This window comes from Phalangium opilio, unplaced genomic scaffold, assembly GCF_054372755.1.
Source record: "Phalangium opilio isolate 3A_F unplaced genomic scaffold, DU_Popi_V2 ptg000209l_1, whole genome shotgun sequence".
Classification (NCBI taxonomy): domain Eukaryota; kingdom Metazoa; phylum Arthropoda; class Arachnida; order Opiliones; family Phalangiidae; genus Phalangium; species Phalangium opilio.
In genome coordinates this window covers 17,626,149-17,645,714 of record NW_028324217.1, presented here as the reverse complement: position 1 = coordinate 17,645,714, position 19,566 = coordinate 17,626,149, and the positions used below count along the sequence as shown (strand labels likewise).

Sequence of the window (19,566 nt, the reverse complement as noted above, 5' to 3'; positions counted from 1 at the left end):
GCTTCCGAACTACCTCACTAGGGATACTGCTGTGATTAGGGTATTGCCCTCCTCTTTTGGAGAGGCAACTGGCCTTATCATAGCGTCTGCTTATTTTGCCCATGATGCCACGGACTCCCCCCCGCCACAGGAGGTTGCCGCTCTTGTCGACCACTGTGAGCGGCAGGGGGACAGGCTCATTCTAGGCTGCGATGCCAATGCTCATCATGTCACGTGGGGCAGCAGCGACTGCAACAAACGTGGTGATGACCTACTTGAATATCTGGTCGGTACGAACCTGCATATTCTCAATAGGCACAATGTACCGACCTTCGTTACCTCAAACAGAAAGGAGGTCATTGATGTGACCCTTGCCACAGACAATATCAGTCTGTCGGTATCTAACTGGCATGTGTCTGATGAACCATCTCTCTCAGACCATAGGCACATCTGCTTCTCGGTCGCGGTCAAGTCAACCTCGGTTAAGACGGAACTGCGCAACCCCCGTCAGACCGATTGGTCCGGCTACAGGGAGGAACTCTGCCTCCTACTCAGAGGTAATGCTCCCAAACTTACCTCGGTGCTGGAATTTGATTTGGCTGTTGATCTCATGCAACAAGCCATTATCAACTCCTACCACCATAACTGTCCAGCGAAGCCTGCCAGCCGGCCAAGGCTCGTTCCTTGGTGGAGTACGGAACTTGGCAAGCTTCGCAAGCTCACTCGTAAACTCTTTAACAGAGCCAAGAGGACTGGGGACTGGACTATTTATAGACAGACCCTCAACAAGTATAATAAAGCCATCCGGGAGGCTAAGAGGAACTCCTGGAGGGACTTCTGCGGTAGCATCTCCGATGCCCCCGCTTCTGCCAAGATCATGAGGATCCTGGCTCATGACAACACTCACCAGCTCAGCACCATTAAGGTGGCAGAAGGTGAGTTTACCAAATCAGGGACTGATACCCTAAAGCATATGCTTAAGGTACACTTTCCGGACTCCAAGGTTTTTGTCCCCACATGCACTGAAGCTCTCCCCGTGCACTTTCGGAGAGCACACAGGGCGGACTGGGGCATTGCCAATAAGATAGTTACTTACCCCAGACTTAAGTGGGCTGTTAATTCGTTTCAGCCCTATAAGTCCCCTGGCCCAGATGGCGTCTTTCCTGCCCTCCTTCATGAAGGTATAGACGCCATTGGCCCCTATTTGTGCAGGATATTTAGGGCCTGCATTGCTCTGGCGCATATTCCGGATATCTGGAAGCGCTCGAAGGTTATCTTTATTCCCAAACCTGGGAAGACGAGCTATCTTGAGGCCAAGGCATTTAGGCCGATCTGCCTTACCTCTTTCTTCCTAAAGATTTTAGAGAAACTGGTGGACAGGTTTTTGCGAGATGGAGTTCTCTCCCATACTCCCCTGTCCACTGCTCAGTTTGCCTATCAGAAAGGCAAATCCACGGAGACGGCGCTCCATGGCATTATGAACTGCCTTGACAGGGCCATCGAGTTCAAGGAGATGTCCTTGGCCATCTTCCTCGACATTGAGGGGGCCTTTGATAGGGTCTCTAGTGAAGTTATTCTTCGCGCTGCGGAGCGGTTTGGTATTGACGACACTCTGTGTCGTTGGATACACTCCATGCTCACGAATCGCAGGGTGACGGCGTCTCTTCTCGGGGAATCCCTGGAGATCTCCACCGACCGTGGCTGTCCACAGGGAGGGGTTCTTTCCCCTCTTCTTTGGTGCCTGGTGGTGGATGAGCTGCTGGGTCGACTCGGGGAGGGGGGGTGTCACTGCTTTGGCTATGCGGATGACATCGCTGTGATTGTTACAGGGAGGTTCCCTGCAACTATCGCTGCACTGATGAAAACTGCCTTGCATGTTGTTGGGGAATGGTGTAGGGAAGTTAATCTCACCGTCAATCCCAACAAGACTGTCCTTATACCGTTTACCCGGAAGAGGACCAATGAACTCTTCAATGATATTTCCTTCTTTGGACAGGTTCTGACGAAGTCCACCGAGGTCAAATACCTTGGCGTGACCTTTGATGCCAAGCTTACTTGGAAATCCCATCTTGATCTTAGCATCAAGAAGGCCAAAATTTTATTCTGGCGTTTAAGAAGTTCAGTTAGCAAATCCTGGGGCTTAAGCCCTAGTGTCGTGAACTGGATTTATACTAGGATCATCAGGCCGGTAGTCTCCTATGGAGCTCTTGTCTGGTGGTCCAGGGTTCGCCTTAAAACGGCCCAAGATGAACTACGCAAGCTTCAAAGGCTGGCGTGCATCGGCATCACGGGGTCCATGAGGACCACCCCCACAGCCTCTCTGGAGATCCTTCTGAATATGCTTCCTCTACACCTCTTTATTGAGCAGGAAGCTATTATGGGAGCCTGTAGGCTCAACAACCACGGCTGGTGGAAGCCCAAGCACTGGGACTTCAGTCACACTAAGCTCTTCAGTGAGTACAGCAGACTCGAGCCATCACTTGTAATGGTCTCAGATAAGTCTGTTGTATCATATCATTTTGACAAGCCACTGCCATCTCTAATACTAGGCCTTGAAATGTACAACAGAAGCATTTTTTAAGTGACACTTTGAATTTGCGCTTAGTAACCGTTAGATGGCGCTTTTCTGAGGCGAATTTTCGCGATGACGAAAGTAAATTCGTACTGCGCAGTCTCGCATGACGTCACGTCTTTCTCTTATGGCGGACTATTTTAAAATGTCCCATAAATTTCTATTATTAGAATGGCTAAAGGTGCACCTCTTTTTAGGATAGAAAGAAACTAAAATAACAATTTTTTGGAAAAGGTTGCAATAAACAAGCTAATTAGCATTAATTTTCGGAAAGGTAGCAATAAATAAGGGTAAAAATATATCCAATTTAGTAAAATGTAAAATTTGGAAATATATTCAGTTGATAAAACTTGAAAATTCCAAAAACAGGTGCACATTAAGCCGCTCATATTTTTTTAAGAACTAAGAGGTCCACTGGATAGTTTGACCAGAAGTGAGATGAGACTAGAAGTACTGAGCTAACCAAATTCTTCACTCGGCGAAAGTGAATGTTCTTGATAACACACGAACGGTTGGCCCTCTAGTGGCGGTTTCAGAATTTCCCCTCCAAAACGTGAGACGCTCGCGGTGGTAGACGGCCGAACTAGATTCAAGCACCCGCGTCCGTGTTTCGCCGCTTTAGGTTGAGGGGAAGGGGGTAAGAAATTTTTTTGGAACTCGACCAATTTTTTTCTCTCAAGCGTAGGCTCGATGGAAGCGGCGTAAAATCCTCAAATTTGTTCACTAATGCCAGGATCTATTACCAATGCTAGAGCCCTTCACTTCTAGTCTCATCTCACTTCTTGTTTGACCAATAAATTTTCAGAAGTTTTGATAGCTTGGCTAGGGAGAAGCGTCTCAATTTTTGCTCACTCCAGTGGATAATGTCCTATAAATTTTCCATTCAAACGGGGCACTGGACACTTGTCCTATAAGAAGTGTTTCTTATTTCCGGCCCTGACTATGGGTGCAATTAGTCGCTAAAATGATGCCCAGTTATGTATGATTGTATCCTTCGTCAAATTCAGTGAAATCTGAACTTCTGAAGCCCAACTACAATGTGTTTGTATCGTGTCTCTCAACCTAGATCCCAAGCAAAAGTTTTGAGTTTAATACTTTTGCTGGATCGTGCGGGATATAGGTGTCCCAGCAATTATTTGACGAAAATTTGAATTGGTATTGCAGATTTTGTAAAGAAAGCAATGCACTTAATTTCGAAACGTTGTTCATTGATGATACTTGTCATTTCATTCAACCATATTTTCCGAAGGTTTTAAAATGTGAATATCACACTTATTTGGCATTAACGAAACTGTTGTTAACAAAGTTTATAAGACCATTGTTTGACAACTACGCGAAAGATTTAACAGATCGCAAATAATCGTACAAAAAGTTCAAGAACAAACCTCTCTCTAGAAAAACTCTAAAGATTTAAATAAATTTTACCCACGCTGTGATAAATGCCTTCTTATGTTTTAACAAGTTGAAAATAAACTTGTCGTTTGAATTTTAATGTGTCAGGTTATTTTAATCAGCTGCTATATTATCCTCAATACCTTTACTTTAACCGTTGTCTTGCAAGCTTTCAACAATTTCCCATAGTTCTGAACTTGCCGCCAGTTTAACACCTCAGAAAAGCGACATCTAGCGCCATTTGTGAAATCCTAACTGCCACCCCCCCTTTTATTCGTATCACATGGCCTAGTATTAGAGATGGCAGTGGACAAGCCCTTCAGCGTGCACTTTCCGAGTCGCACTGATTGGGAGACCACCCCGGTCCTCGGAACTGGGGGGGAGTCCGTCTGGTTCACGGACGGCTCAAAGACGGACTCTGGAGCTGGTGCCGGGGTCTACTGCTTGACCAAGAAGTTTGGTTTTCACGAGAGCCTCGGCAACTTTGCCAGTGTTTTCCAAGCGGAAATCATGGCCATTTGTTTATGCGCGGATTTCTGCATCAAGAAAAACTACCGCGGACGGACGATTCAGATTTATTCGGATAGTCAGGCCGCCCTCGTGGCACTGGATCAGTGCCTTGTTGACTCAAGACTAGTCCTCAGTTGTCTGGATTTGCTGGGTTCTCTGGCTGCCCGCAACAAGGTTCAATTGCTGTGGGTGCCAGGACACTGCGGATACCTGGGCAATGAGAGGGCTGATATGTATGCCAAAAGGGGGGCTGAGGCGAAGTTCTTCGGACCTGATCCTGCGGTTCCCATCCCCCATGGCATAATTCGCCAGAAGATTCACTACCGGATGTCTGCACTTCAACTGCAGCTCTGGCTTGACATGGATGGACAGAGACAAGCCAAGGAATTCATCCTGGGTCCCTCCATTACTAGGGCAAAGGAACTGCTTGCCCTTACCAAAAGTAAAATTAGGCTGGTTACCAGTTTCCTCACTGGTCACTGCCGGCTGAATAGACACCTGCACTTGTTAGGCATCGTCGATGACCCACTCTGTAGGTTCTGCCGAGAGGTAGAAGAAACCTCCTCCCATATCCTCTGTAGCTGCGACTACCTCGCGGCCATGAGGTTCGAGCATTTTGACATGCATACTATGGAACCCTTCCAGTTCTCTACTGTCTCGGCCAATCGGATTCTCCGATTCATCGAGGCGACAGGACTCTTCGCAGTCTAACCAGCTCGGGGCGCACAATATACCTTTGGTATCGGTGCTCGACGCGGCGACGCGTCACCCCCTTCAACAATAACAATAACAATAACAATAACTGGTCTTAGGGACCAGTTTGAATATTGTTGATGTCGGGGTCGCTGGTCCCGAGGACTAGTTGAAAAAAAAAACCTTATTTCCATGGCTGCTCTTGATGATCAGTGTTGTTCTAGCAGTAGCATGTCGGTAAAATATCAGAGATTCTTCAAGACTTAAACCACAAAAAATACCTATAACCATTTTCAGGGAAAACTAATAATTTTACGGATAAGCTATGTAAAAGTAGATATTTCCCAATTAAATCAATCCATATTTTCTCAATTAAATCAATCCATATTTTCTCAATTAAATATACCTCATGAAATGACTTCCTCTAATCAAAAATAATCGAAATTATTAATTAAATTACGGGTTTTTGCGGGAAAAATCATGAAAACTGTCAATATCCTTCAAATTAGGCACAGATTCTAATTGAACTCCTCTTTTGAATGATCCACATCTCCTTAATTGCAACTAGGGTAGGGCATACCAATTGAATTTAACTGAACCCCCTCCGATTTAATTTTTAAACTGGTCCAGGCAATTTTTAAACTGGTCATTTGCCCTGTGCCACCGCCTTATTTCCCACGCTCCCGTTCGCCCTATTCGAACTGGGGGGAGACGGTGGGACGGCACAAACTTTAGGTGCCGCCTGGTTATAGTAGCAATGGGATAGTAGTACGTGACACCCTCCCAAGTCTTACCGCTGTTCTGGTAGCCATATTAGGTGGTCTCAGCTTCATTCCTGCTTTAATCTTTGTGAAATCGTGAAATCACGAAATCTTTGGCCAAAATCACGAAATCTTTCTCGTAATCATTGGCAAAATCACGAAATCTTTATCGTAATCATTGGCAAAATCGCGAAATCCCGTACGTTTTTTGGGAATGTCGGACCTCTGAGATGGGGCGCTCTACTTCTAAGACTTCTGAGAAATGGTCTTTGCTTAATAACCTACTTTTTTGGCTTCTCTTAGGGCGTTGTATCACTGGTTGTATTTCTAGATATCTAGTGATATGTCTAACACAAGACTTCTCACGGCGCTCTGTTTCTAGATATCTTTTTGATATGTCTAATACAAGGTCTCTTAAGGGGCTCTAATATATTCAAAAGGCTCCCGACACTGCCATCTCTAATACTAGGCCATGTGATACGAATAAAAGGGGGGTGGCAGTTAGGATTTCACAAATGGCGCTAGATGTCGCTTTTCTGAGGTGTTAAACTGGCGGCAAGTTCAGAACTATGGGAAATTGTTGAAAGCTTGCAAGACAACGGTTAAAGTAAAGGTATTGAGGATAATATAGCAGCTGATTAAAATAACCTGACACATTAAAATTCAAACGACAAGTTTATTTTCAACTTGTTAAAACATAAGAAGGCATTTATCACAGCGTGGGTAAAATTTATTTAAATCTTTAGAGTTTTTCTAGAGAGAGGTTTGTTCTTGAACTTTTTGTACGATTATTTGCGATCTGTTAAATCTTTCGCGTAGTTGTCAAACAATGGTCTTATAAACTTTGTTAACAACAGTTTCGTTAATGCCAAATAAGTGTGATATTCACATTTTAAAACCTTCGGAAAATATGGTTGAATGAAATGACAAGTATCATCAATGAACAACGTTTCGAAATTAAGTGCATTGCTTTCTTTACAAAATCTGCAATACCAATTCAAATTTTCGTCAAATAATTGCTGGGACACCTATATCCCGCACGATCCAGCAAAAGTATTAAACTCAAAACTTTTGCTTGGGATCTAGGTTGAGAGACACGATACAAACACATTGTAGTTGGGCTTCAGAAGTTCAGATTTCACTGAATTTGACGAAGGATACAATCATACATAACTGGGCATCATTTTAGCGACTAATTGCACCCATAGTCAGGGCCGGAAATAAGAAACACTTCTTATAGGACAAGTGTCCAGTGCCCCGTTTGAATGGAAAATTTATAGGACATTATCCACTGGAGTGAGCAAAAATTGAGACGCTTCTCCCTAGCCAAGCTATCAAAACTTCTGAAAATTTATTGGTCAAACAAGAAGTGAGATGAGACTAGAAGTGAAGGGCTCTAGCATTGGTAATAGATCCTGGCATTAGTGAACAAATTTGAGGATTTTACGCCGCTTCCATCGAGCCTACGCTAGAGAGAAAAAAATTGGTCGAGTTCCAAAAAAATTTCTTACCCCCTTCCCCTCAACCTAAAGCGGCGAAACACGGACGCGGGTGCTTGAATCTAGTTCGGCCGTCTACCACCGCGAGCGTCTCACGTTTTGGAGGGGAAATTCTGAAACCGCCACTAGAGGGCCAACCGTTCGTGTGTTATCAAGAACATTCACTTTCGCCGAGTGAAGAATTTGGTTAGCTCAGTACTTCTAGTCTCATCTCACTTCTGGTCAAACTATCCAGTGGACCTCTTAGTTCTTAAAAAAATATGAGCGGCTTAATGTGCACCTGTTTTTGGAATTTTCAAGTTTTATCAACTGAATATATTTCCAAATTTTACATTTTACTAAATTGGATATATTTTTACCCTTATTTATTGCTACCTTTCCGAAAATTATTGCTAATTAGCTTGTTTATTGCAACCTTTTCCAAAAAATTGTTATTTTAGTTTCTTTCTATCCTAAAAAGAGGTGCACCTTTAGCCATTCTAATAATAGAAATTTATGGGACATTTTAAAATAGTCCGCCATAAGAGAAAGACGTGACGTCATGCGAGACTGCGCAGTACGAATTTACTTTCGTCATCGCGAAAATTCGCCTCAGAAAAGCGCCATCTAACGGTTACTAAGCGCAAATTCAAAGTGTCACTTAAAAAATGCTTCTGTTGTACATTTCAAGGCCTAGTATTAGAGATGGCAGTGCTCCCGAAGACCCAAAAACATAATATTGAAGACGTTTCAACATATATAGATCTTTCATTCTCAATACAAGCAAGGGTTATATGATTCATTTCAGCTCATATGAAAGAAATAGCGGCGGAGTATGATGTTGCCCCATGAATTGACCATATTTTTCAGAATGTTCCAAGGTAAGGTAACTTACTTCAATTGAAATTACCTTCTGAAAATTGATTTAATTTAAACACGAGTAATGAATTTTAATATTAGTTAGAATGTTTAATTCTTGAACATTTTATTTCTACAAATGAGAAACTCAAACAATTAAAATTATCTTACAATAAAATCAGCATATTAAGTAAAATATTTACATTATTTCAAAAAGCAGTGTTAACGTATAATGAATAATGGACATTCCACTATTACTACTTGATACGTTTCATTTTCAATTATTTTGAATATATACAACGACCACATTTGAAGGGTTTTTCTCCACCGTGAATGTATGTCTGTCGTGCAATCGAATTTCAATGGTATTTCACCGCTGTGAATGCGAACATGTCCTATAAAAGAACTCTTATATTTACTGGCAAATTCACAACAGTCACGTCTGAAGGGTTTTTCTCTATTATGAAGGGTATTATGTGTGATCAAAACGAACTTTCATGCGCTAGTAAAGTCACAGTGAGCACATTTAAAGGGCTTTCCCCCAACTTTGAACGCGTTGATGCCTGATGAAAGTACTCTTGCCAGTGCACCTAAAGTCTTACTGATGGCATTTGAAGGGTTTTCCACCATTGTGTATGCGTTGATGTTTGGTCAAATTAGGCTTCTGTACGCTGGAATAGTCACACTTATCACATTTGAAGGGTTTTTCACCACTGTGAATGCGTTGATGTATGATTAAACTATTCTTGTGAGTGCTGGAATATTCACACTGGTTACATTTGAAGCGTTTTTCGTCACTGTGAACGCGTTGATGTCTGATAAAACTACGTTTGACAGCGCAACCAAAATCACACTGATCACATTGGATAGGTTTTTCTACAGAGTGATTACGTTGATGTGTGATCAATCCGGACTTCCGCGCGCTAGCGTAGTCACACTGATCACATTGGAAAGGTTTTTCTCCACTGTGAACGCGTTGATGTGAGATCAATACAGACTTCCATGCGCTAGCGTAGTCACACTGATCACATTGGAAAGGTTTTTCAGGGTAATATCCTATTGGATAGAATCCCGTTGGATCGAATTCAAATTTCTAAAATTGTAGCCAAATTTCAAACAATTTATAGCCCAAAGAGCGATTTTCTACTGAATGGGAATATTTAAATGGAAGAGCTTTCGACTGAATGGGATGGGTTTACACATATAAAATCATAGCGTTTTCCTTGAGTTGCCGGGCTCCAGTAGCGCAATGGATAAAGTGATTTGGATGATCGAAGAAGTTAAGCAGCATCGAGCGCCGTCAGTACTTGGGAGGGAGATCTCTTAATGGTAAGGTTAGATTACGTTAGGTATGGTTAGGTTAGGGTTAGACAATTTCCAAAAATGGAAGTTATTTTCTGAAATTTATTGAAGAATGTTATTGGTGAACATATTATTTGCTTATTATTAGCTTGCCCAACTTCATACCATCACCACTGACTAATAAGGCTTTTAAAATTTGCCGTAAAACGTTTGGTTCTAGCTCATCAGCGTTTGGTTCAATGAACTTTGCACCCAGCAAGTGACTTGTGGGAGACTTTCAGTATTTAATTAAAAATGAAAATCTACACACCAGGCTGCTTGCGGTTCCTGGCCTCAGTAGAGAGTCCTTCCGAACTATACAAATAAATTGTGATAAATAGTCCATGAAAACAATAAAATGAATACACCTTTTTTTCTCTCGCAATACCTTTCATTTTGAGATTGAGGTTGTTGCTGTTCCGCAACTGGAAGGGATAATGCTTGGCTATCTGGCTATGAATCATAATCAACTGATTCAACTTTCACTGATACATCGTTAGCCTTTTGAATTGCTCCATTTTTCTCCTAATTTTTTAGACAATTAACAATGATTAAAGAATATTGCTAATATCTAACCTCATAGGTTACCTTGAGATCTTTGACTTTGTTTATCAATTCTTCTCTGACCTTATTGAGCAGGTCAATTTTCTCTCGTTGCTCATTAATAGTTAATTCATTTTCCATTCGCGATTTTCTCACGTTTGAAATTAAAACGTCAAACTGAAAAATTCAAGTAAGATTCCATTACTACAGCTGATTTCCATGGGGCCTCAGGTAGAATGCCTTTTAAAGAGACGAGCAAGAAAGATGAGAAACCAATGACGTCAAAGAACATTAATGGTCCTCATTTTTAATAAATCTTTAAACAAGGGACCTTTATCCTCTAAACCTTCAGCCAATCAGAGGGGAATTTATCATTGGCCATTTAAAAAAGTTCATTGTTCATTAGTCATTGAGAGGCTGCAGGAAATGTTATTTTTAATCATGTATCTCATAAACCCTTCATAAGGAACGGAAAAACTGGGTGCTTTCACTCAAGCAAGGCGAAATGGCCCTTAGGTTCGTTTTTTGCCATTTAGCTGCGCTACCAGCACAGATTTCCTCATAATGCGGGAACTATTTTAACAATTATTACCTTGTTCCTCAGTTTCTTCATTTTGTCATCTTTGCTTAAGTAACAATATTCCTTATCCATTTCCTAAATCAATTTTGCAATTTTAAACTTCATAGTAGAACGAGGAATAGTTCAAAAATATCGCAAATACCTCTCCGAGAACAACTCTTTGAGAATTGACCAAATTCGTATAGGCTTTGCGTAAAGACTGTTTGTGGCGACACATTTCTTTCCTAAAATTAAACTTTGAATGAAGACATGTTTTGAAACATGGAACATTTTTCGAAGAACAAGCAAATTAAGGAATGGAGAAAAATGTTAATATTTTAAACTACTAAGAGTTTACAGTGTTGCCAGGACCTTTGTGAGACAAAGTTGCTCAAGGCTGAAATGCTTGATTAGTGGGAGAGTGTAGTTACAAAATCCGATTCAATTGATGCATATTAAAACTGATCATATGATCTGGATAGTGTCCGTCATGAAAATTGAAAAGTTTTCGTGATTTCTGTTCAATTTAGCTGTTTTGGGGCATTTGATTAGTCTTAAAAACGAGGACTATTGGTTTAGAGGGATTGGTTGAATTCTCACAGGCTGAGAGACGTAAGGGTAAGGTGGGGCATAGTGCGCTCTATCACGAGCTTATCAGGTTCGAATTAGCAGAAGCTACTAAACCAATGGCGGCGTAGTAGTCCTAATTTTTATGATTAATTAAATGCTAATTATTTTGTAATAAGAGATCTTTTTTTTAATTTTTTTCTTTTTTATTAAGGTAAAATGTTGTTTCCTGACCTTTTCCTTCAAAAATGAATCAAGAAAAGGTTTGGGTTGTACTGTAGATACATATTTTACACAAAGTCAAAAATGAATAGTTAAATACCAATTATGTGAAAATGTATCAAATTGGTTCATTTTATACTTGCCAAATATTTCGAAATCTTGAGATAATTGAAAACAAACTGTCACTATTTGGGGCGCCTAATTCTAACTGCAAATTAAGGGGCCTGCCTTTATACGCATGAAATGTCTTGCAGTTCTCGTGAAATCAGAATCAAAGAGTAAATTACAAATGGCGAAAAAATTTAAATGAATTCCGAAATAACACAATTATTTTGTAATAAGAGATTATTATTTTTTTTTCATAAAATTCCGTTTTATATTTAGAAAAAGGCCCTCGAAAAGGCCGTTCTTATAAGGTATAATGGGACATATTTCAGAATAGCTCCTGGTAGTCGTTCACTTTTCTTTCTATGTTTATTATATGTAAAATTGGATGAAAATATTATGGTGCAAAAATTTTTTGGCGCAAATGATTATTTAAAAAGTTACAACCGTTTAAGTCTTTGGCTTACGCAAAGGCTTAGAGGTCACGAATTAAGATCTCTGCAGACGAAAATAACCAATTAATTAGCTGGCACCTTTTCCAAAATATTCTCCTATTAATTAGCTGCCACCTTTTCCAAAATATTTATATATTAGGCTTGGTTAGGTTATTTTCGGTTTGGTTTTGGTATTTTCGTCTGCAGAGATTTTAATTCATGACTCCTATACGTGTATGCAAGAGCCCATAGTTTAAAAAGAGCCTGCCTCTCTGCGGCTAGCGCGCGCCATGAAAACTAACATCATCTCCCTTAGTGCCTACCCCCCCTTGAGCTGAGGGCCATAGCACATTGAAAAATGCGTTATTCGGCCGCGAAAAGTAGTTCTGCTAGTATACTTAGATTTTTGGTCTTTGGAAGTTATGGTGTTTGGAAAGTCAAAATTTAAAAAATTTTGCTTAGCCTCGGTATTCCACGGGTATTCCAAGCGAAAATTGCTTATGGTTCGTGGCCGTTGTGAAAGTAGGCGCGCGCGGCGCGCACTCATAACAAGCGCGTCGCTTACGCGAAGCCTGGCCTTTTCATAGGGATGGGTACCGGCTAAGGGCTTGCTCAAGTTCAGGCCGTTGTGAAAAGAAGGTGTGCCGGCGCGGATTTTCCAGCTGTCGCAAAACTTAAGCTAAGGATTACTTTACCGGGAAAGGAGAGAGTTTTTCGCCGGAGTGATAGGAGATTTGCCGGCTTGTGAAAAAGTAGACAGGTGTGCTGGGAGTGTATGAGATAGGGGTGCTAGTATAGGAAGAGGTTGTGAAAGAAAAGACAGGTGTGATGGGATAGTACAAGAACGACTTGAGCGTAAAATAAGCGAGAAATATTAGTTTTTGGTTCCTTTACTTTGAAAAATGAGTTTGAACGATTCAAATTTGGCGTTTGAGTGTACCTTTTCCTAAGCCTTGGCACGCCGCCTTGAGTCGACGGGGAAACGAGTCCCTCCCGTACCGGTCGTGAAAAGAAGGTGTGCCGGCGCGGTCGCGGATTTCCAGCTACCGCAGCCTACCGCAAAACTTACGCTAAGCTTCGGTCTTTCTAGGAATATGATGTTTTTTTTAGGATTTTAGTAAAATAAATTCGTTCCTTCATGTTTCTGTTGATTTCATTAAAATAAGTGTGTACCGGCTGTGTTAGTTGTTTAGGCAAACAAAGCTAAGCCTAGGATTCGAAACTAAGCGCTTCATCCTACAGCCGCTTCCAAAGACCCAAATAATAAAGCAGACGATTTTTCTTGAGCTTGACAAAGATTCTACAGGCGTCGCTGATGTCGAGGTACTACTTTTCCAAAAAAATTAATATCTGTTTCCCCTTATTTGATTGGCTAGCTTATATAGGGGGTAAGGGGGTAGATAGCGAAGATGCTAGTTTTCAAGAAACCTATGGTAGAAGGTACGAAAAAGCGTTTGAGACAGACTCTTTTTAAACTATAGGCTCTTGGTAGAAGGTACGAAAAAGCGTTTGAGACAGACCCTTTTTAAACTATAGGCTCTTGGTGTATGGTCCTTTTTCCACTTATAATTAGTGCTGTGCGAGTACTCGATAAGACTCGAGTACTCGGCTCGATACTCGATAAGACTCGAGTACTCGGCTCGATACTCGATAAGACTCGAGTACTCGGCTCGATACTCGATAAGAGATTTTCTGAGACTCGAAAAAGTTTCGAGTATCAACCCAAGGCTCGATAAATACTCGAACCTGCTTTTGGGAAGCCTTCAACTCTGAAAATAGGATGTAATAGCAGAAGTAAATAGGGGGAAGTACGTATCAAAGGGGGTTTCGAGAGGCGTCGAGTTATGGTATTTTTCGCGCCTTTCCGCAACCGCGTTTTTGGCGGGAACTCGCGGATGAATACATTTCCCCGAAACTATTTTCTTTTCCTCTGCTCCTGAGTCAAGTCGGCTCCGTACCTTCGCTCTGTAGTCGGCCCGGCAAGCTACGGACCGGGACCGGGAGTACGGAGTCGACTGCCTGGCCCTAGTAACAGCGTAAAATTTTATTCGGCCTGATATCCTGTTTTAGTACATTTTTAATAATAACTGAATGTTTTCTAAATAAAAAAATAGAATAATAAAACTAAATATTTACTGGTTATATTAATTTAGATGTGATTAGAATCAGAATGATCAGATGCGTAAAATTTTAAAATGAACTTAAGCCTCTGCCTAAGCTTAACAACACAACTAGCCTGAATAGTGAACTTTATGACCGAGTGGTGGCGCATGATAGAAAATTTCCCTGGATAAGTTGCCTCACTCTCATTGGACGAATTCAAATTTTGGGCCGCAAAGCGTGATTTTACAATAAAGGGACGCCTTACACTAGCTAAAGCTGGAGAAACGTACTTCCCCCTATTTACTTCTGGTAATAGCTATAAAAATCTACAAGAAGTCACCATTATTGGTTAACAGACGCACATTAGTGCTCATTGGGTAGTTTAGATCATGATGCCAGTGCAATGTAGTAGGGTAGTAGCTCCTAGCTGGTAAAATAGAGGAAGTAAAAGTAATGAAATACAGTTAAAGGCGCGTTTACAATTACTATATTATTAATTTTTTTTTTTTTTTAAGTATAGGTTAGTAATTTTCCTTTGGAATTTTGCGCGAAGTATAACAATGGCTACAAGTGACTTCGGTGAGGAATGAGATTGCGAAGAACATGTTAATGAGGAATTATGTTAGTTAAATTTAAAGGGAAGAAGACTAATACCATCAGGAAATTGATGGAAGTAGTTGTCGATGATCAAAATTACACCAAATGTCCATTATGAGAGCAATAAATTAACAGAAAGTGTGAAAAAACTAGAAAATCAATTCCCAATTACTCGATAAATACTCGAAACAAATTTTCCAACTACTCGATACTCGATTCGAGTACTCGAGACTCGGCTCGATACTCGATAAGGGAAAATTTCAATACTCGAGACTCGACTCGAAACCAAAAATTCAAGGCTCGCACAGCCCTACTTATAATTGCTTTTTTAGCCAATGACATGGATCCCTAAGCCTTTGCGCATGCGCACGCCAAAGAATTAAACGCTTGTAACTTTTTAAATAATCATTTGCGCCGAAAAATTTTTGCGCCATAATTTTTTTCATCCAATATTACACATAATAGAGCTATCTCAGAAGCCTTAGTGTGACGTCACCCATGCTATTTGCCCATAGAACCAAAGCGGTACCAAACATGGCCGCCCACTGCCAAAGCTAAGCCCGTGACGTTTTACCTAGGCACTGACGTCACAACTGAGATAGCTCTATAAACATAAAAACAAAAGTGATCTGCTACCAGAAGCTATTCTGTAAAATTGCCGGTTTAATGTTATGTCACCCGGCCTTTTCCTTTAAATATGAGAGGCTAATAAAACTTCACTAGCCCATCTGGAACAGGATTTTGAGCCATAGCCATGTAGTTTCGTAAAATTATGTGGTCCTGAGTTAATGTTTGAATATCGCTAGCCGGAAGACACAAAAACCTCTGGCAAGTTATTCCACGCAATGATTACACCCCATCAAAATATAAATATTTCGCCGCGTCATTTCAAGAATGGGGAAGGTGTATCTTATGGATGGCTGTTCCATGTGTTATAATTGTTGACGCTGTATGGGGAGCTAACAGTTCTGAACCTGAAACGTCACACCCTTTATCTCTCACTGGAGTTTCATGCCCCCTAACGGTTGGAAACAGTATTCTACGCGCAAAAATGCCAACCAGAGAGGGGCTGCGTGACGTCAGACTATCTCTTCCCCCTAGCCAGTTGTTAGCTCCCTATTTAAAAAATATGTATGGTCTGGGGTAGTGTAGTATTTTCAATAAAAACAACAAGTCTGGATAAAGGGGAGAGTCCTTAAGAGAGACTGCTTCTTTGGGACATTCTTCAAGTTCAAGAAATATTTTCATTACTTACCAGCTTAAAGGTTTCATCATCACAACACAAGCTTTCATAGCATCCATCCTACTACTAAACCAAATTAAATTAATCATTCAAGACTCCGCAAGTCTTATAACGTCTGAGGAATCTTTTCCTTGTTATTTGTTCTTCTTGCCGAACGAGTTTCTTATTTCTTTTACTAAAAGTTTCTCTAGTAATTTTAGTTTACCACTTGACGGTCCATAAGAAGAATGCCTAGCAGACGTAAAAGTTTGCAAAACCTCGGACTTGGAGGCGGTAATCTCATAGTACTGGAGTGGTATTAAGATAAGAAAAGAATGCGTGTGGGCGTGTGGCACGTCTGCGGGGTGGGAAATAAGGATTTTTTAAACTGGACATTAGGCCAGCGATCCCCCTGACCTTGACGTGCCCTGGTCATTAGTCATGGACAGTTTATTTTTTCCAGGTCAGGAGGGGGGGGGGGTCGCTGGCCCAGTGTCCAGTTTTAACAATATCCTTATTTTCCACCCTGCAGATGCATATCCCAACATCCCATGGCCAACTTAGATAATCTTCTTTCGGCGGTACAAGGCCTGCCAGCTTCACCCGAGCCCCATGTTAAAAAACGACTAGCAAAATCGCCCCTAGTGTGTAATTCTTTTTCTATAGAGCTATATCAGTTGAAGGGGGGAAACTTCTGGGTTTCACCCCCCCCCACCGTGCGGGCCACTAAAGAACTCTATGCTAAACTTCCCGCACAATATGACGCCTAGGCGGGGACTAGCGAAACCCCGCCTCAAAATCTCTCCTTTACCCCCCCCCCCCCCGAATAGCCCTTTTCGCATGTCGGAGGGTAAAAGTGGGGGAAAATGCGAGGCGCATGCGTGTTAGTAACAACGTGGATAAAATAGCAGACTACGCTCTTAGCCTACGCGTATTTCCTCATTATTTTAGAGGCATCAACTTTGCCATTAAATCTAATCATTTTCAATACATTCTCTTGATTTTTTTCTTAGAAATTTGGAAAAAAAAGTGTAATAAAATTCATTTAAGCCAGTGGTTTTTTAGTTAGTTCAATTTTGTAGCATTTTTCAAATATTCTTAAGCCTTTGCACTATGCCTGGATGCTGTGTTCAATCTTGGATTAAATACAACTACGTAGTTGTATTTAATCCAAGGTTCAATTGTGTTGTGGTAGTGCGTGGGATGCAAGAATCAGTCGTATAAAGTAAAGAGGGATGGTAAAATAGTGGAAATTAAATTTCACAGAATTGTTGTGAAAAGTAGAACGAGTTATAAATCGAAAATGTTGGAACTACAAAGACGGGGTTATGTAACATGCATTTCGTTAGTGGGTATCGGATCCTGGTCGGGAATCGGCGGCCCTCGCGGGGAAAGCGCTCTTTTTTGAGGGGTTGCTCTCGTGGTTTTGCCCGGCCCTGCATGGATACCGACATTATTTTTGAGGCCAACACTAAGCCTTGGTTATTAAGGGAAATATTTTCGATATTTTCATTTTTCAAAGCTTCAGTGTGCATGTGTTTTCTCCAGTAGGATTTAAATATAATTCTCAAATTTTTACAAACTTCTTTAAGTTCCAATATTTTTAGTTTATCATAGTTTAGATTCAAATTTACTCCGTTATCCACAATCCCAACTATTTCTCCGTAAGCCGATGGCGTCGTCTGCTATTTTATCCACGACGCACGACAAGCGCATGCGTGCATAAAATTACGAAAAGAGCTATTAAATAGGGAAACAGCATGAAGCGGTTTTTGACCTTCTAGTGACGTCACGCCCGGAAGCCGCGACCTCTGGATTTGTTTTTTTTTTAATGGCCGCCATGTTGTATGTGAATTATTGGTAAAAAGCACCTTATAAATATAGTGGAAGACATGGCAAATCAACAAATTAATTTCGATAAATCAGATTATTTAGAAACTTTAGCCGAAGCCGGGAGTGTGGCGCACTCCTGTAAGCCAAGCTACTGGGCGGCAAAGTTTGAGGGAATACGACACATGTCGGCGATCCTACCCTATAGGTGCCGACTGCCCCGTGTCCGCCGGAGGTGACTTGACCCCCACACCCCGCCCGTCACCTCCCAAGTAAACCTCATTTCCTTCCCCTCCATACCCCTACTGAAACCTGAATAATCACATCCTTGCCGCGGTCCATAGACCCTATCGCATTGAAACCTCAAAAAAAAAAAAAAAAAAAAACTTTAGCCGAAACAACTAAAAAAAAGTATACAGGGTGTTTCTGAAAAGTCCATCACAAATTAAGGGGCGTGTTTATGGGACCAAACTGAGCGGAAAGTACCAAAGAACATGGGGTGTACAACATTTTGTTACGGAGATATGGCCTTCCAAACATTCGCCCCTAAAACAAGGAAATATCCAAAAATTAGGAGTAACACTTAAGACCGACTAACCAGCTTGTTTAAAATTACTAGACAATTTCAATAGCCTTTAATCGAACAATTGATTTCTACCTTTACTAATCAGAAGCGTATAAATGAGTAGAAGTATGCCTACGGTGGTAATGTAAAATTAATCCCAAGTGACATGATGTTTCAAGATCTTCCCAGCACCAAGTAAAATGGTTCTGATTGAAGGGACTTTTATTAGCACAGCGTAAACAACGTTATTTTCAGGAATTAGTCCAAATGTCCACGGGCGGCATTACAAAAACGAGGCAGTCTTTCGAATGATACTTGGACATGTTGGAAGATCCCTGGCTTGTTCCTGTTATCTCAAACCGTAAAAAGCTACGCAAATCTTCATCATCACGGACAACACTCTTGTACGTTAGGTATGACCTTGAGAAAACCTAAAAGGACATCTCGAATGTATTTGAAAAACCCATCTCCAATTAAGGGGCGTGTTGTTTGTTTCCAACAGAGTAAACTCGCCCAGAGAACAATTACAATGCAGAGCCACGTTTCGGCGTTAATGGCCCACAAAGGTGGTCCCAAACAAAAGAACAAACTTTAATTTGTTTCGTTCAGTAAGTGTTTCATGTGTCATAGATAAAACGCCATGATTAATGCACAAAGAAAATGTTATTGACAAGTTTTCGGACCGCGATGCTGAAATGTGGTGGTGCACCATCGTGCATGAACCACATTCTGTTTATTAAACCTAAGGGTACGTCTTCGAGTAGTTCTGGTAAATCGTCCCGTAAGAACTACAAGTAAGCCACACCGTTTAACCTGGGCTCTAGGAAATATGGCCCAATTAAATTGTCACCCACAATACTACACCACACGTTTAAGCTGAATTGTACTTTGTGAATTCTGACGCAAGTTGCGTGTGGTTTTTTCTTAATCAGCAAACCAATTGGCGGCTGCTTGTTTTTGGATCGTCCTCGAAAATAGTGAGAACTTCGCCTATTCTTAAAAAACAGAGCACTAAAACAGAGCACTATGTTTTTTAAGAAAGGAATAAAAGAGGTTTCACGTACATGTGTTTGTTTTATTAAACTCATAATTCAACGAAGTCTGTTACAATGCCTTTCTTCACAAATGCCGAATATGCGGATATGCACCTAATGTATGGACTAGCCGAGGGGAATGCCGCTGCAGCTGTACGCTTGTATCAGGAAAGATTTCCGCAGAGGCGACTACCAAATCGA

General features: G+C 41.2%; 2 protein-coding genes across 4 annotated transcripts; both read right to left on the bottom strand.

Annotated features, from left to right (window-relative positions):
* Nucleotides 1–897: 897 nt before the first annotated feature.
* Nucleotides 898–2,118, bottom strand: LOC149620969 (uncharacterized). Its single transcript, XM_089854822.1, has 2 exons — nt 1,321–2,118; nt 898–1,233 (listed from the first exon to the last, which is right to left on the bottom strand). The coding sequence occupies exon 1, from the start codon at nt 2,045–2,047 to the stop codon at nt 1,340–1,342; it is 708 nt and encodes a 235-aa protein (XP_089710948.1). The 5' UTR covers nt 2,048–2,118; the 3' UTR covers nt 898–1,233; nt 1,321–1,339.
* A 7,195-nt stretch (nt 2,119–9,313) lies between these two features.
* Nucleotides 9,314–18,128, bottom strand: LOC149620968 (uncharacterized). 3 transcript variants are annotated; one of them, XM_089854832.1, is made up of 7 exons: nt 15,970–18,128; nt 10,850–10,931; nt 10,720–10,782; nt 10,173–10,304; nt 9,973–10,109; nt 9,711–9,899; nt 9,314–9,640 (listed from the first exon to the last, which is right to left on the bottom strand). In XM_089854832.1, exons 1-5 carry the CDS (start codon nt 16,044–16,046, stop codon nt 10,038–10,040), a joined length of 426 nt encoding a protein of 141 aa, XP_089710958.1. In that variant the 5' UTR covers nt 16,047–18,128; the 3' UTR covers nt 9,314–9,640; nt 9,711–9,899; nt 9,973–10,037. The 3 variants fall into 3 exon arrangements, with proteins under 3 accessions (XP_089710958.1, XP_089710959.1, XP_089710957.1); XM_089854833.1 differs by lacking the exon at nt 9,314–9,640 and having other exon boundaries at nt 9,672–9,899; nt 15,970–16,244; nt 17,520–18,116; XM_089854831.1 differs by lacking the exon at nt 9,314–9,640 and having other exon boundaries at nt 9,672–9,899.
* Between the last annotated feature and the right edge of the window lie 1,438 nt (nt 18,129–19,566).